The 16,012-nt window shown below is 45.6% G+C and overlaps 1 protein-coding gene and 1 long non-coding RNA gene across 2 annotated transcripts; one reads left to right on the plus strand and one right to left on the minus strand.

Annotated features, from left to right (window-relative positions):
* Window positions 1-26: 26 nt before the first annotated feature.
* On the plus strand, window positions 27-15,490 carry LOC124134400. The gene is made up of 2 exons (XR_006861088.2): window positions 27-87; window positions 15,305-15,490. It is a non-coding gene; the product is annotated as an uncharacterized LOC124134400 (long non-coding RNA).
* Window positions 2,232-15,526, minus strand: LOC124134398. The gene is made up of 6 exons (XM_046499182.2): window positions 15,391-15,526; window positions 7,755-10,577; window positions 7,402-7,483; window positions 6,567-6,649; window positions 3,815-3,927; window positions 2,232-3,441 (listed from the first exon to the last, which is right to left on the minus strand). Exons 2-6 carry the CDS (start codon window positions 10,389-10,391, stop codon window positions 3,228-3,230), a joined length of 3,129 nt encoding a protein of 1,042 aa, XP_046355138.2. The 5' UTR covers window positions 10,392-10,577; window positions 15,391-15,526; the 3' UTR covers window positions 2,232-3,227.
* Between the last annotated feature and the right edge of the window lie 486 nt (window positions 15,527-16,012).

The following is a 16,012-nucleotide window of genomic DNA, read 5'->3' on the forward strand; positions in this document are numbered from 1 at the left end:
TCTAAGGGAGGTAATCAATACATTTCCAAGGTTTGGCTCACCTGTTCAGCGGGGAATATATAACTCGAAGGACGCTAACACATATTGGTGAGTGTTCGTGTGTTCGTGTTCGTGTGCGTGTGCGTGTGCGCGTGCGTGTGTGTGGCTCTTGAGGTATAAAGCAGTGTATTATTTGACATCATACAAATTCATGAGTAGATAAGTTTACGCTTTCATCAATACAAAGCGGCTTAAATGGGCGATACGAAATCAGATCATGACAAGTCCCTGGTTGTGACCTGGCTGGTTGTATGTCATCGTAGCCCGACATGGGTGCTCACCCCTAGTCTGTCTGGCCTTGGCCTGATGAAGATAAAAGGCCGCGCCCATTTATTCAAACTGTTGAGATGCTGTTAATATCAAGCCAAAAAAATAAACATAGTATTCATTTTTTTAAACAAGGAGAATTTTGTTGAGTCGATCCCAATTGGCTCGTGGGGACCCGGGTTAGAATATGTCCGTGTTTCCCCGTGGAGGCCAGGGTTAGACTATGTCCGTGTTTCCCCGTGGAGACCTGGGTTAGAATATGTCCGTGTTTCCCCGTGGAGGCCAGGGTTAGACTATGTCCGTGTTTCCCCGTGGGGACCCGGGTTAGAATATGTCCGTGTTTCCCCGTGGAGGCCAGGGTTAGACTATGTCCGTGTTTCCCCGTGGAGACCTGGGTTAGAATATGTCCGTGTTTCCCCGTGGAGGCCAGGGTTAGACTATGTCCGTGTTTCCCCGTGGGGACCCGGGTTAGAATATGTTCGTGTTTCCCCGTGGAGGCCAGGGTTAGACTATGTCCGTGTTTCTTCGTTGGGCACAGGGTTTGAATAGTTAACTGCTCCTCGTGGCGAGCCTGGTTAGAATAGGTACGTGTTTCCTCTTGGGGACCTCGGTTAGAATGTCAGTTTCAATGTGAGCTTTCTATCATCTTGTGAATAGGCGTTATTTGTAGTTAATCCGGTGTTTGTTTTGGACACCCGTGAAAGTTCCAGTTGCTGAATAGTTGCAATTCTAGTTTTCCCTGTTCAGTAGTCTGAAAGGGAAGTGCAATATGAGGCGCAAGCTATCTTGAGAAATGCTTTATGTTCACTAACAGGGCAAACAATTTACCACATAACCAACAGTTATGAGCTTATGCATGTAAACAGCACATGTTCGATTAAAAGGTTAAACTTCTACTCAGCCATGGCTGATGGCGTGTTTTGCCTCTCCCTCAAGTTGATGTCCAACTTTCTCATTTCTCGAACGTTTTCATGTGTACAGCAATGGCTTCCCGTTCGTGTGCTTGTTTTGTTGTTCATCCAGAGTCTTAATATGAACACTGACCCACTTTGCTGGTCAGGTCAGGTCAGGTCAGGTCAGGTCAGGTCAGGTCAGGTCAGGTCAGGTCAGGTCAGGTCAGGTCAGGTCAGGTCAGGTCAGGTCAGGTCAGGTCAGGTCAGGTCAGGTCAGGTCAGGTCAGGTCAGAATGTCTACCTGCTGTTTGTTGAATGGCCCATCAGCAGGATGGCTCTTTTTACCAAGCGGTTGAACCAGTATCAGGGTGTTAGCCACAACACCACATTGGCGTTAATTTCCAAAGCCATTGCTACATAAGACTGGTTATGATATATTCTTTCTCAATACCTATTGCTGTTCCCCAGGTTCTCGACACAATGCCACTTTGTTTAGATCCAAAGACAAGACGCAACGGCCAGTGCATCTGCAGATCCAGGCACTGCAGATGTCCAGGTTTCCGCAGGTCTTAGTGCAGGCCTTTGGAAGAATATTTTACAAAATTGATACGGAATGTGACAAGGCCACCTTATTCATTTCCAGGGGACCCCGAAACCTACGTCCGACTTAGTCGCAGTGAAGTTTAATCTTTTTTTCCATTTATTCGCCAAAGCTAAATAAGACCCAACATCACCCGGCGCTACACGACTGCTTGGTGTGTGTGCTTGGCCCCTTGTAGATATCGTAATGGACGGGAATCGGGCAGCGCTCGTCTGTGGCAGACATAAAGTGTTTCATATGTCACCTTTGTCCAATTTCGCCCCCGCCCCTCCCCCCCCCCGTCCCAAAAAAAAGAAGAAAGAAAAAGAAAAAGAAAAAAAAAGAAGACAAACAAACTAAAAAACAACAATAAAAAACAAGTTATCTATTGCGTTCGGTCACATACTTTTACCCCTCTCATAACAAGAAAAGAAGACATCGAAACTTATCAATTCACAGAGATTATTTATTGATGAATGGAAAACCTAAAATATTGTGAATTAAGAAATATCAAATACAAGGAGAAAAATTAAATGACAAAGAAACACTCATCTAAATAAGCTTGTTAAGTACAAGGTAGACACAACTTACTAAAGCATCTTTTGTCCTATGAAATTAGACCATAACCCTTCATATAAGGAAGGATACATTAGTACTACTCTGACGAAAGTAACTAAACGTATTTAATTATTAAGAACAATTATATAAGGAATACGATAAAGATACGACACAACATAAATATTTCAGGGTAATAGCTTTGGACACAGAGACCAAAGTGTCCTTCCGAAACGCACCTTAACTCATAGTTTTCCACACTACGAATCTACAATAAATAAAAGCGACAAATACTATTCACAAACACATGCGAAGGCAAGTGTTCACCTTTGCAAAGACAAGGTACATATGGTACAAGTCAACTAGTGAATTGCTCATGGCATTATGTTTGTCACTGAATGTCCTGCCCGTGTCTATGGATTAACGTTTATAAACCTCTACCGAGGCCTTGAAAGTTGTAGTCCTTATGAAACATACTTTTTACAGCAAGAGTTATATGACTCTCTTTGAAATGTTCCTCAAACGAAAACAAATTTGCGTTTGTGGATAATATCAGAACCTTTCAGGCAAAATAAAGTTAAGTTCAACAATTGACCCAGCCATTGTCACATGTATATCCAAAGCAAACAAGAATAGGCAGTTGTAAAAAAATGGTATCCAATTCCCTTACTAACTTCTTTGTATAAAATATTGAGTACTTGCATAGCAAATAGAATTAAAAGTAATTAAATACACATATTCATGAAATTCAAACCGGTTTTATACCAGGAAGATGCATTATTGAGAACATTAGACTACCATATGCTGTTATGCTTGAAGCAAAAGAACACAGGGTCTCTTGATTTTGAAACGTAAGGCCACTACTCATTCCATGAAGAAATCCTAGTGTTGCCTTAAACTTGGCATTGTCCTCCGATAACATCCATGGCAGTTTGGTTGCAGAAATCACATTGGTGTATCTGCGTAATTAACTTAATGATGTCGTCTCGCTTCGTGTTCTCCTGGGAGAAGTACTGTAACAGATGTCCCAGCTTCTTGCCCTCAGCCTTGAGCTCCCTGATCATGTTGTGGACACACGTCTCATGGGCTCCCTTCACGGTGGAAAGCCTGAGAAAGTAAATCACAGTATAAACTGAAACTCACAACCATAAACACACTTTTCTGACAGCCATGCACATTTATGACACATCAGATATGTGTACCTGTGATTCAGAACTTGGCAATATTTGTTGTTTCTAAAACAAAGTATAAAGAGATGTTAGGGTGAGAAGGCCAATTTAAGGAATTCATATTCTTATCTCACATTCGTGCCTATTAAAGGAATTCATATTCTTATTTCACATTCGTGCAAATTTTAAGGAAGCCATATTCTTATCTCACACTCGTGTCACAGGAATCAAATTATATGGAAAACCTTTTATTATAAACATGGCCCATCCAATACAAACTGATATCCTGTTGCAGAACTGTGTGTACTTACATCAACTTGGTCAGCTGCCACTGTTTCCTGTTAGGAAGAAGAGCAACCACTGCTCCATATAGAGTCTTCATTCTGTCAGGGAACTGGCCTGGTTCCAACTCCAAGACGATATTCTAAATAACCAAAATAGCTGCAGTTCATATTTACATGTATTTGAATCAAATCAGGTCAACAGGCTTGCAGTTTTAGAGGGCTGTGCTGCAATTAAGACTGTACTGCAGTATCAAATAGTATGTATTATGAATAGTAGAATACTACCTGCGGTAACCGTATTTCGGCGCTGCTCCCTACAAGCGATTCTAATCGTTTACAAATAGTGACAAGTCTACATCAAAATCGTTTATAGGGAGCAGCACGGAAATACGGTTACCGCAGTTAGTGTCCGTCAACCATCATTTTGGCACTTGTGTATGTGTGGTGTGTGTGTATGTGCGTGCGTGTGTAAGTGGGTATGTGTGTGTGCGTGTATGTGCGCGCGTGTGTGAGTGTGTGTAGTGTATGTGTGGGGTGTGTGTGTATGTGTGTGCGTGTGTGAGTGAGTGTGTGTGTATGTGTGGTGTGTGTGTGTATGTGTGTGAGTGTGTGTTTATGTGTGTGCGTGTGCGTGTGCGTGTGCGTGTGCCTGTTTGAGTGTGTGTGTATGTGTGTATGTGAGGTATGGGGTTGGGGCGGGGTGGGGGCGGGGGCGGGGGTAAGAACAGACTTTACGTCTCACAACAATGACTTGTGCATGCATGACCCTTAGTACCCTACAACTCGCTGTACAAACAGTATCGCTACTGGCGAGGAATCTTGTGTAAGGTTGGGATATGTTATTATGGGATGCTCGTGTTATCATTCGTAAGATGCATTGCATTTTTTCAAACGTGAATCAAAAACAGAAAAACCCTGGATATCCCTCAGTTGTTTCCCGAATTTTCTCCCCTGATAGACGTTTACAACCTGCAGATGACGATCCAAAGAGGACCATCCCAAAACCAAAGAAGGAAAAGCTGGACAGTTTTGACGAGCGGGTATTGAGAAGTGTCTTTCGTGGGTTTCCCCATCTTCCCGAGGCAAGAGAGTTAACTGACTTTAAAAGTCCAGTTTCCACACTGGACTTTTATAGACAGTTAACTCACTTGCCTCGGGAAGATGGGGTTTCCCAGGAAAAGTGAAATACAAGCTGGAAAAGGATCGAGACAATGTCACATTAAGCATTATCTGCCGGGTTGTGAACTAGTTTTTCGGTCGCGCTCTACTGTTGGACGAGGCTACCATTCCGAAATGAATTTTCCTGAATGAATTTTCACAGAATATGTGATCAAACAACTGATCCCAGCCTTGTCACAATACATGCAATGGTATGATGTACTATACATGGTATGACGTTCTAGTGACCCGTGAAGATCCGGGGCAGAATAGGTCTTGATTAAAAGGCGTAAAAAGGCGGCTATGCTTGTCGTAAGAGGCGACTAACGGGATCGGGTGGTCAGGCTCGCTGACTTGCATTGGTTGATGCATGTCGTATCCCAATTGCGTGGAACGATGCTCATGATGTCAATCACTGGATTGTCTGGTCCAGATTCGATTATTTTACAGATCCCCGTCATATAGCTGGAATATTGCTGAGTGCAGCGTTAAACAACAAACAAACAAACAAATCCTCAAAAGAGAAAGAATAAAACTCTACAGTTATACACAGTGTAAACAGATGTTATGGGTGACGTTGTACCAGACAACCTTAGCGCAACGACTGTCCATGTTAAAGTATGGGAGTTACGACCACCTTAGCGCTACGACTGTCCGTGTTAAAGTATGGGAGTTACGACCACCTTAGCGCTACGACTGTCCATGTTAAAGTATGGGAGTTACGACCACCTTAGCGCTACGACTGTCCGTGTTAAAGTATGGGAGTTACGACCACCTTAGCGCAACAACTGTCCATGTTAAAGTATGGGAGTTACGACCACCTTAGCGCTACGACTGTCCGTGTTAAAGTATGGGAGTTACGACCACCTTAGCGCAACAACTGTCCATGTTAAAGTATGGGAGTTACGACCACCTTAGCGCTACGACTGTCCATGTTAAAGTATGGGAGTTACGACCACCTTAGCGCAACAACTGTCCGTGTTAAAGTATGGGAGTTACGACCACCTTAGCGCAACAACTGTCCATGTTAAAGTATGGGAGTTACGACCACCTTAGCGCTACGACTGTCCATGTTAAAGTATGGGAGTTACGACCACCTTAGCGCAACAACTGTCCGTGTTAAAGTATGGGAGTTACGACCACCTTAGCGCAACGACTGTCCATGTTAAAGTATGGGAGTTACGACCACCTTAGCGCAACAACTGTCCGTGTTAAAGTATGGGAGTTACGACCACCTTAGCGCAACGACTGTCCATGTTAAAGTATGAGAGTACGACCACCTTAGCGCTACGACTGTCCATGTTAAAGTATGGGAGTTACGACCACCTTAGCGCTACGACTGTCCGTGTTAAAGTATGGGAGTTACGACCACCTTAGCGCTACGACTGTCCATGTTAAAGTATGGGAGTTACGACCACCTTAGCGCAACGACTGTCCATGTTAAAGTATGGGAGTTACGACCACCTTAGCGCAACGACTGTCCATGTTAAAGTATGGGAGTACGACACCTTAGCGCTACGACTGTCCATGTTAAAGTATGGGAGTTACGACCACCTAGCGCTGAGATCGCTTTGTACAACGTCATCCAGTGAAGCATAGGCGTTAATAAAAGAGACAGTACCTCCTTCACCATGTTGATCTCAGTGGTAGTACCAGCATGGTCCAGCAACATGCCAACACACTCGGTGCAAGAGCGGGCGGTACCTGACACAACAAGTACACATAATTCAGTGTATATATGTATGCGTTCTCGAGCATCCAGTGTAATAGTTAGGTCCGATTCTAAGGATACACCACACAGAGCACTGGCCTTCCAATCAAATCAAACTCACGTGAAAGAGACATTCTGTGGGAATTTACTGCTGTGAAAGATGGGGAGGGTAACGTCATTTCCCAAACGAAGCTGTGGTGATAAATGGGTCCAGTGTATTTAACTTAACTGAATATAGATATAAAACACTGGCAAATGGTGTCAATGTATCTAGTAGTGGTATAACAAAGTCCGTAAAATCAGCAATGTCAGCTAATTATTAATATATATACTTGCAATATATATATGATAATTTTGTGAATTTCTTTGCAAATATGCTACTGTACACTAGAGCACTATCTTGGCACTTTATACAGTTGTGAGATTCACTGGTGTACAGTAGTATAAATGGATAGAAATTCAAAACATAATCACACGACACGGATAGTTCTCCTAGATAGTTCTCCTCAGCTTTATCTTGAGCGAGTCATAGACACACACACACACACACACACACACACACACACACACACACACACACACACACACACACACACACAAACACAAACACAGACAGACAGACAGACAGACAGACACATCCACGCATTTAAATGCTTTTCAGAAGGCCATGGGTATGGGTGTAACAACTGCCCCTGGACATGTTTCACGATGACCTATATGCCAGGTATATGTAAATATTACTTACGTTCTTCCTGTTTGGGCAGCTGACGTGAACTAGTGTGCGTATTGGGCTTTTCTGCGCCTTTCGTCTGTCCATGAATATTGATCTGTGAAGAAATGCTACTATATGACCACCGTAACAATACGTGCATTTACTATACAAAAGAAATAGCTACGGAAAATTACTGACAACTTTTTTCAAGATCGATAAACATTATGCGTTTTCTGAATCGCGGCTCTTGGTTTGTATCGATGCCCTGCAGTTTAGATTGGAACCGACGGCGTAAACACAAAATGTTAAAATCCAAAAAGAAAGCAAAGATGGTGTAAATATTATACAGAAACTTAACAGTACGATACCAACTTGATTTCCAGTACCTTCTTATGTATCCATCGTTGTGTCCGCGCTCTGTCTCGTCTTTGAGTCGATGGTGCTTTTCTCCTCCTGCGACGTGTACGGCTGTCAGGGTGGTGAATAACCGTGGTGCCATGCTTGTGTGAACTTGTCTTCTGGTCTGTGGACATCCTTGCGCCAGGAATGGCTGCATCGCCCGTATCTTCGTTGGCCGTTGTGTCATTAAAAGAAGCGGTATGGATGTGGTCATGGTGTGGTTTAGTTTCGTTAGACAGGTCATTGAGAGGTTTCTTTGTCTCTTGGACTTCCATGTCAACATGGTCCTGTTGAGTATCAGCAGTTGATACAGCATGTGCCTGGGTTGCCGAGAGTCTTGGACACGTAACAGCCTGAATATGCAAAGCTCCTGGCACCACAGCCGGTTTCAGTATCAGTATTTCAGTACTTGTCTGACTATTTATAAGTCGTGGCACTGGAGAGGTTTGCTTTTCACAAGCTCTCCATACAGTATCGGAACGGCTGTCTACACAGTGTGACACTGGAGAGGTTTGGTGTTCCGCAACCTTTGATATAGTATCAGTTTGGCTATCTGCAGAGCCTATCGCCAGAGTAGGCTTGATTTGGACCGCCAACGATACAGTATCGGCCTGGCCCTGGTTTTCCACAGCTCTCGATTCAGTACCAGTCAGGCAGTCTAGAGACCCTTGTACAAGAGAGGCTTGGTTTACCATAGCCTTTGTGCCAGCATCAGCCTGACTGTCTACAGGCCCTTGTGCAAGAGAGGCTTGGTTTACCATAGCCTTTGAGTCAGTAGCAGCCTTGCTGTCTGTAGGCCCTTGTGCAAGAGAGGCTTGGTTTACCATAGCCTTTGAGTCAGTAGAAGCCTTGCTGTCTACAGGCCCTTGTTCAAGGGAGGCTTGGTTATCCATAGCCTTTGAGTCAGTAGCAGCCTTGCTGTCTGTAGGCCCTTGTGCAAGAGAGGCTTGGTTTACCATAGCCTTTGAGTCAGTAGAAGCCTTGCTGTCTGCAGGCCCTTGTTCAAGGGAGGCTTGGTTATCCATAGCCTTTGAGTCAGTAGAAGCCTTGCTGTCTACAGGCCCTTGTTCAACGGAGGCTTGGTTTACCATAGCCTTTGAGTCAGTAGAAGCCTTGCTGTCTACAGGCCCTTGTTCAAGGGAGGCTTGGTTATCCATAGCCTTTGAGTCAGTAGCAGCCTTGCTGTCTGTAGGCCCTTGTGCAAGAGAGGCTTGGTTTACCATAGCCTTTGAGTCAGTAGAAGCCTTGCTGTCTGCAGGCCCTTGTTCAAGGGAGGCTTGGTTATCCATAGCCTTTGAGTCAGTAGAAGCCTTGCTGTCTGCAGGCCCTTGTGCAAGAGAGGCTTGGTTTACCATTGCCTTTGAGTCAGTAGAAGCCTTGCTGTCTACAGGCCCTTGTTCAAGGGAGGCTTGGTTATCCATAGCCTTTGTGTCAGCAGCAGCCTTGCTGTCTGCATGCCCTTGTACAAGAGAGGCTTGGTTTACCATAGCCTTTGAGTCAGTAGCAGCCTTGGTGTCTACATGCCCTTGTAAAAGAAAGACTTGGTTTACCATAGCCCTTGTCTCGGTAGCAGGCTTGCTGTCTACATGCCCTTGTACAAGAAAGGCTTGATTTTCCATAAGCCTCCACACAGAATAGCTCTGGGTATCCGCAGCCCATGGCACTAGCGATGCCTTATCTTCCATAGCCCACGATACACAATCAGTGTGATCACCCAGGAGTGTTATTATCACACAGACCTCGACACAATACTGACCTGATACTGCTTGTGTTGTGCCAGTAACCTCGGATACAGTGAGCATGTCCAAGACATCAGCTGTCGCAGGCTGTACGAAACATGTTGCTACAAAAACCAGGTGCAAATCCATTTTCCGTGGCATGTTTAAAATGGCCATTCTATCCTCGTTGTGGGGATCTGCTGGGATCAAGTGAACCCAGTTCACGTCGCAGGGTAGCACCAACATCATCCTGACATTTGTAATCTGCCTCTCCCGGCCGAGTAGCTTGCCTCCCATCGTTTGCCGAATCACGACGTCACGGGTGGCCGGCAACGGCTCTGGGGGGACCGACGCGTGATGGTCAATGAGGTCCCCTCTCAACATTCTGTCACACCGCTTTGGTACCCATAAGGAGGACCATGCTCCTCGCAATAGTTGCAGGGCAGTGATGACCCTTGCTAGTAGCCACGGAGAATGTAAAGCCATGTCGTGTTCAACCACGCCACTTGGAGTGTCTCCGCCATCACTCTCATCAATCTCTTCGTCTTGATGTTCTGTGTTGCAGATTGAAGTGCTTCGTTGGGTCAAACCGTTCTGTTTGTTTTCATTGATATAAGCCGTTAGCTGCAACAGGAGTTCAACGTTGTCAACGTTGCTTTCCGTTGGTTCCTCGCACTCCTGTGTACGCTCAGTGATCTCTGAATTCTTTTCGTCACATATGTTTTCTCTCTCAGATATCAGGGTTGCCTGGTCATGGCATTCCTTTGAAACTGCCTGACAGGTTACGGTTGCACCGGCATGTGTTACAATATCGACACTTTCGTTTCTCGTCAATATGGTACAGACTGTTTCAGTGCCAACTTTGACAGAAAATTTCAGATGTGTGGATGGATGAGACTTTTCCATTTTATAGATTGTGGTTTCTGGTTTATATGTTCACGTGGCATGTATAGTCCCGTGCTGCAAACGTCCATATATACAATGTGTAACAGTGTCACTGGCTACAACATCGCGGGCTGGACGCTGGACGTCGTCTGGGGCTGGACGCTGTTTGATTTATCGGGCTTTAATTCCACTGTGAGGTCAAGGTCACTGAAATGAGGAGATGATCAATGAGTAAGTGCACTTATTTATAACAGGTTATATTTGTAACACGTTTTCAATATTAACTGGTGACAGTGACGAGATGTTATGGGGCTTCATAAAAGACGTGTCCAGTGTGTACCCATAAAAAACGTGTCCAGTGTGTACCCATAAAAAACGTGTCCAGTGTGTACCCATAAAAAACGTGTCAAGTGTGTACCCATAAAAAAACGTGTCAAGTGTGTACCCATAAAAAACCGTGTCCAGTGTGTACCCATAAAAAACGTGTCAAGTGTTCCAAACACTGATCATAACTGGGTAGAGCCTGCCTGTACATCTTTACCACTCAGACATTCCTCTGTTAATCGGTGTTTAACACACAGTGAATGTCTAGTTGGTTTTGATACACGATCGAGGTGAAGTGAGGTTAAATTGGGTTTAACATCGCGTCCAAAATTAGTGTACGTATATAGTGACGTGCATGCACGTGTGTGTGTGTGGCTGCTTGTACTAGTCCGGACTGATGCCGATTTAAAGTGCTAGCTCACTGAAATACTATGCTGAGGTTTAACATGAATACCCCAGTCAGACACAGTATACTGACTCCGAGCCGACATACGATAGGTGACTTACGTGGTATATAAACCCGTAAGTTATAATTTACCATGAAATACACACAGCTGACGACTTGTTCCTGTCTTGGAACGGAAACCACAGCGTGGAACACTGCAACTCGTGTTTGGATTAGTTGGGAGCGGGTTCGGGCGCCGTCGAATGGTGCACGGTGAGTGTCGTAAAAAGAACGTTTGGTTAGAGGGTAGTATTCCATGAGGTATTGAGAAAGGTGTGTTGTGTTGTGTGGTTTAGTGTGGTGTGGTGTGGTGTGGTGTGTTGTGTTGTGTTGTGTTGTGTTGTGTTGTGGTGTGGTGTGGTGTGGTGTGGTATGGTGCGGTGTGGTGTGGTGTGGTGTGGTGTGGTGTGGTGTGGTGTGGTGTGGTTTAGTGTGGTGTGGTGTGGTGTGGTGTGGTGTGGTGTGGTGTGGTGTGGTGTGGTTCGGTGTAGTGTGGTGTGGTTTAGTGTGGTGTGGTGTGGTGTGGTGTGGTGTGGTGTGGTGTGGTGTGGAGTGGTTTAGTGTGGTGTGGTGTGGTGTGGTGTGGTGTGGTGTGATGTGGTGTGGTGTGGTGTGGTGTGGTGTAGTGTGGTGTGGTTTAGTGTGGTGTGGTGTGGTGTGGTGTGGTGTGGTGTGGTGTGGTGTGGGGTGTTGTTGTTTGGTGTGGTGTGGTGTGGTTTAGTGTGGTTTAGTGTGGTGTGGTGTGGTGTGGTGTGATGTGGTGTGGTGTGGGGTGTTGTTGTTTGGTGTGGTGTGGTGTGGTGTGGTGTGGTGTGGTGTGGTGTGGTGTGGTGTGGTGTGGTGTGGTGTGGTGTGGTGTAGTTTGGTTTAGTGTGGTGTGGTGTGGTGTGGTGTGGTGTGGTGTGGTGTGGGGTGTTGTTGTTTGGTGTGGTGTGGTGTGGTGTGGTGTGGTGTGGTGTGGTGTGGTGTAGTGTGGTTTAGTGTGGTGTGGTGTGGTGTGGTGTGATGTGGTGTGGTGTGGGGTGTTGTTGTTTGGTGTGGTGTGGTGTGGTGTGGTGTGGTGTGTGCTTTGGTGTGGTTTAGTGTGGTGTTGTTTGGTTTAGAGTGGAGTGGTTAGGTGTGGTGTTGTTTGGTGTGGTAAGGTGTGGTGTTGTGTGGTGTTGTTTGTGTTGTGTTGATAGTGTGTTGTGTTGTGTGGTGTGGTTTGGTGTGTGGTGTGATGTGGTGTTGTCTGGGTTGGTGTGTTGTGGGGTGTGGTTGGTTCGGGGTTACTTGGTGTGGTATGGGGTTATGTGGGTTGGTGTGGGGTTATGTGGTGTTGTTTAGGGTTATGTGGTGTGGTGTGGGTTGGTGTGGGTTGGTGTGTTGTGGGGTTATGTGGTGTGGTGAAGGGTTATATGGTGTGGCGTGGGTTGGCGTGGGTTGGTGTGTTGTGGGGTTATGTGGTGTAGTGAAGGGTTATATGGTGTGGTGTGGGGTTGTGTTGTGTTGTGTGGCGTGGGTTGGTGTGTTGTGTGGTGTGGTTTGGTTTGGTATGGGGTTATGTGGTATAGTGTAGGTTTACATGGTGTGGTGTGGGTTGGTGTGTTGTGTGGTGAGGCTTGGTGTGGTATGGGGTTATGTTGTATGGTGTAGGGTTACATGGTGTGGCGTGGGTTGGTGTGTTGTGTGGTGAGGCTTGGTGTGGTATGGGGTTATGTTGTATGGTGTAGGGTTACATGGTGTGGGGTTATGTCGTGTGTGGGTTGGTGTGTTGTGTGGTGAGGCTTGGTGTGGTATGGGGTTATGTTGTATGGTGTAGGGTTACATTGTGTGGGGTTATGTCTTGTGTGGGTTGGTGTGTTGTGTGGTGAGGCTTGGTGTGGTATGGGGTTATGTTGTATGGTGTAGGGTTACATGGTGTGGGGTTATGTCTTGTGTGGGTTGGTGTGTTGTGTGGTGAGGCTTGGTGTGGTATGGGGTTATGTTGTATGGTGTAGGGTTACATGGTGTGGGGTTATGTCGTGTGTGGGTTGGTGTGTTGTGTGGTGAGGCTTGGTGTGGTATGGGGTTATGTTGTATGGTGTAGGGTTACATGGTGTGGGGTTATGTCGTGTGTGGGTTGGTGTGTTGTGTGGTGAGGCTTGGTGTGGTATGGGGTTATGTTGTATGGTGTAGGGTTACATGGTGTGGGGTTATGTCGTGTGTGGGTTGGTGTGTTGTGTGGTGAGGCTTGGTGTGGTATGGGGTTATGTTGTATGGTGTAGGGTTACATGGTGTGGGGTTATGTCGTGTGTGGGTTGGTGTGTTGTGTGGTGAGGCTTGGTGTGGTATGGGGTTATGTTGTATGGTGTAGGGTTACATGGTGTGGGGTTATGTCTTGTGTGGGTTGGTGTGTTGTGTGGTGAGGCTTGGTGTGGTATGGGGTTATGTTGTATGGTGTAGGGTTACATGGTGTGGGGTTATGTCGTGTGTGGGTTGGTGTGTTGTGTGGTGAGGCTTGGTGTGGTATGGGGTTGTGTTGTGTTGTGTGGCGTGGGTTGGTGTGTTGTGTGGTGTGGTTTGGTTTGGTATGGGGTTATGTGGTATAGTGTAGGTTTACATGGTGTGGTGTGGGTTGGTGTGTTGTGTGGTGAGGCTTGGTGTGGTATGGGGTTATGTTGTATGGTGTAGGGTTACATGGTGTGGCGTGGGTTGGTGTGTTGTGTGGTGAGGCTTGGTGTGGTATGGGGTTATGTTGTATGGTGTAGGGTTACATGGTGTGGGGTTATGTCGTGTGTGGGTTGGTGTGTTGTGTGGTGAGGCTTGGTGTGGTATGGGGTTATGTTGTATGGTGTAGGGTTACATGGTGTGGGGTTATGTCGTGTGTGGGTTGGTGTGTTGTGTGGTGAGGCTTGGTGTGGTATGGGGTTATGTTGTATGGTGTAGGGTTACATGGTGTGGGGTTATGTCGTGTGTGGGTTGGTGTGTTGTGTGGTGAGGCTTGGTGTGGTATGGGGTTATGTTGTATGGTGTAGGGTTACATGGTGTGGGGTTATGTCGTGTGTGGGTTGGTGTGTTGTGTGGTGAGGCTTGGTGTGGTATGGGGTTATGTTGTATGGTGTAGGGTTACATGGTGTAGGGTTATGTCTTGTGTGGGTTGGTGTGTTGTGTGGTGAGGCTTGGTGTGGTATGGGGTTATGTTGTATGGTGTAGGGTTACATGGTGTGGGGTTATGTCGTGTGTGGGTTGGTGTGTTGTGCGGTCTGGGTTGGGGCACGGTGGGGTGTGGTGTGGTGTGGGATTATGTGGTACGATGTGGGGTTATGTTGTGTGGTAGGGGGGTTATGTGATGTGGTAGGGGGTTATGTGGTGTAGTGTTATGTGGTATGGTGTTATATGGTGTGGTGTTATGTGATGAGGTAGGGGGTTATGAGGTGTGGTGTAGTGTGGGGTTATGTGGTTTGGTATGGGGTTATGTGGTGTGATGTGGTGTTATGTGATGTGGTAGGGGGTTATGTGGTGTGGTGTGGTGTGGTGTGGTGTGGTATGGTGTTATGTGGTGTGGTATAGGTTTATGTGGTATGGTGTAGGGCGATGTGGTGTAGTGTTATGTGGTGTGGTGTTATGTGGTATGATGTTATGTCACGAGGTAGGGGGGTTATGTTGTCTTATGTGGTGTGGTGTTATGTGGTATGGTGTTATGTCACGAGGTAGGGGGGTTATGTTGTCTTATGTGGTGTTGTGTTATGTGGTGGGTTGTGGTAACATACATGAAATAGAAGTATAATATTACGTGAACTGTTAATGAATGCATCGTTGAAAAGTAAAAATATTTTTGTATTTTTTCACATCAACTAGTCAACATAAATAGCAACAGAATAAAAGTGCCTTAAATCCCTGTTTGTCAACACTTTTTTAAAAAACGCCTCATTAATATTATCGCGGCTAATGCAATGTCATCGTGTAATATAGTTGTGGAAAGTAATTAAACAAGCGAAAACAAGTCACGACGCAAGCCATTACCGGAAGAGGCAGTGTGTCGTTCATACAGTCATTGTGTGTAAACGGATAAACCGGTCTTAAAACAAAATGGCGTGCTTCGTATCGTAGAACGCGAGGCAATTTTACTAGGCTACTCACCTAGGCGACGTTAATATGCATGGAACTTACATTTCAATGATGTAAATAATTGTTTTTGTTTCAGTTCCTCCATGCAACAGAACTCGTCCATTACGACGAAACGTCACTCGATTCTGATCAGATTCAACGAAAAGGAAAACGGACACTAACCTATTTCGGGGCGGAATGTCACCTGTCAACAATCTCAGTACAAACTCAGCCTCTTCAGATCGATGATTGATTTGAATCAGAAATACACATGCAAGAAGAACCTATAAATTCGTGTTTTATCTCCTGATGATGTTAAACAACAAGATTATGTGCACGATATCAGTCATTGTCTGTCTTCGCTACACTAGGAAGCAGGAAGTGTAAAAACGAAAGTAGGTTTCTAAAGTAAGTCACGAGTGTGCATCGTGCTGCATATTTCATTGTCCCCTTGACCTGGTTTTATTTGTTCGGTATTTCTTAAGGTAAGCAGAGTTCAGGGACCCGTTCCACAAAGCGATCTTAGCGCTACGACTGTCGTAAATCAGTGTTAAAGAATGGGAGTTACGATCGACATGGAACGGGGCCCTGGACAGAATACGTATAACATTCCAACCTTCACCTCGCACTCCAACCGCTGGTTAACCTGATATCGACTGGTATATGCCATGTCATGCATATAAATAGATCAAAAGTTAATATTCATTCAGTGTAAGATGCTAGAGGACCAGTCACCTGTAAATTGGCATGGAGAGTGCATCCTATCCAGTTCACTCACAACGCCACTATGATAATCGAGTCTGAA

The sequence above is a fragment of the Haliotis rufescens genome, unplaced genomic scaffold (assembly GCF_023055435.1).
Source record: "Haliotis rufescens isolate VD_foot unplaced genomic scaffold, xgHalRufe1.0.p SCAF_35, whole genome shotgun sequence".
Lineage (NCBI taxonomy): Eukaryota > Metazoa > Mollusca > Gastropoda > Lepetellida > Haliotidae > Haliotis > Haliotis rufescens.

Excerpts from the sequence above, each read along its gene's own strand:
- LOC124134398 (XM_046499182.2), bottom strand. The coding sequence starts at position 10,391 with ATGGAAAAGTCTCATCCATCCACACATCTGAAATTTTCTGTCAAAGTT. Across the intron at positions 3,928-6,566 it reads AGATCAACATGGTGAAGGAG|AATATCGTCTTGGAGTTGGA; the intron begins GTACTGTCTCTT and ends TTGGTTATTTAG. Across the intron at positions 3,442-3,814 it reads TGGCAGCTGACCAAGTTGAT|GCTTTCCACCGTGAAGGGAG; the intron begins GTAAGTACACAC and ends TTACTTTCTCAG.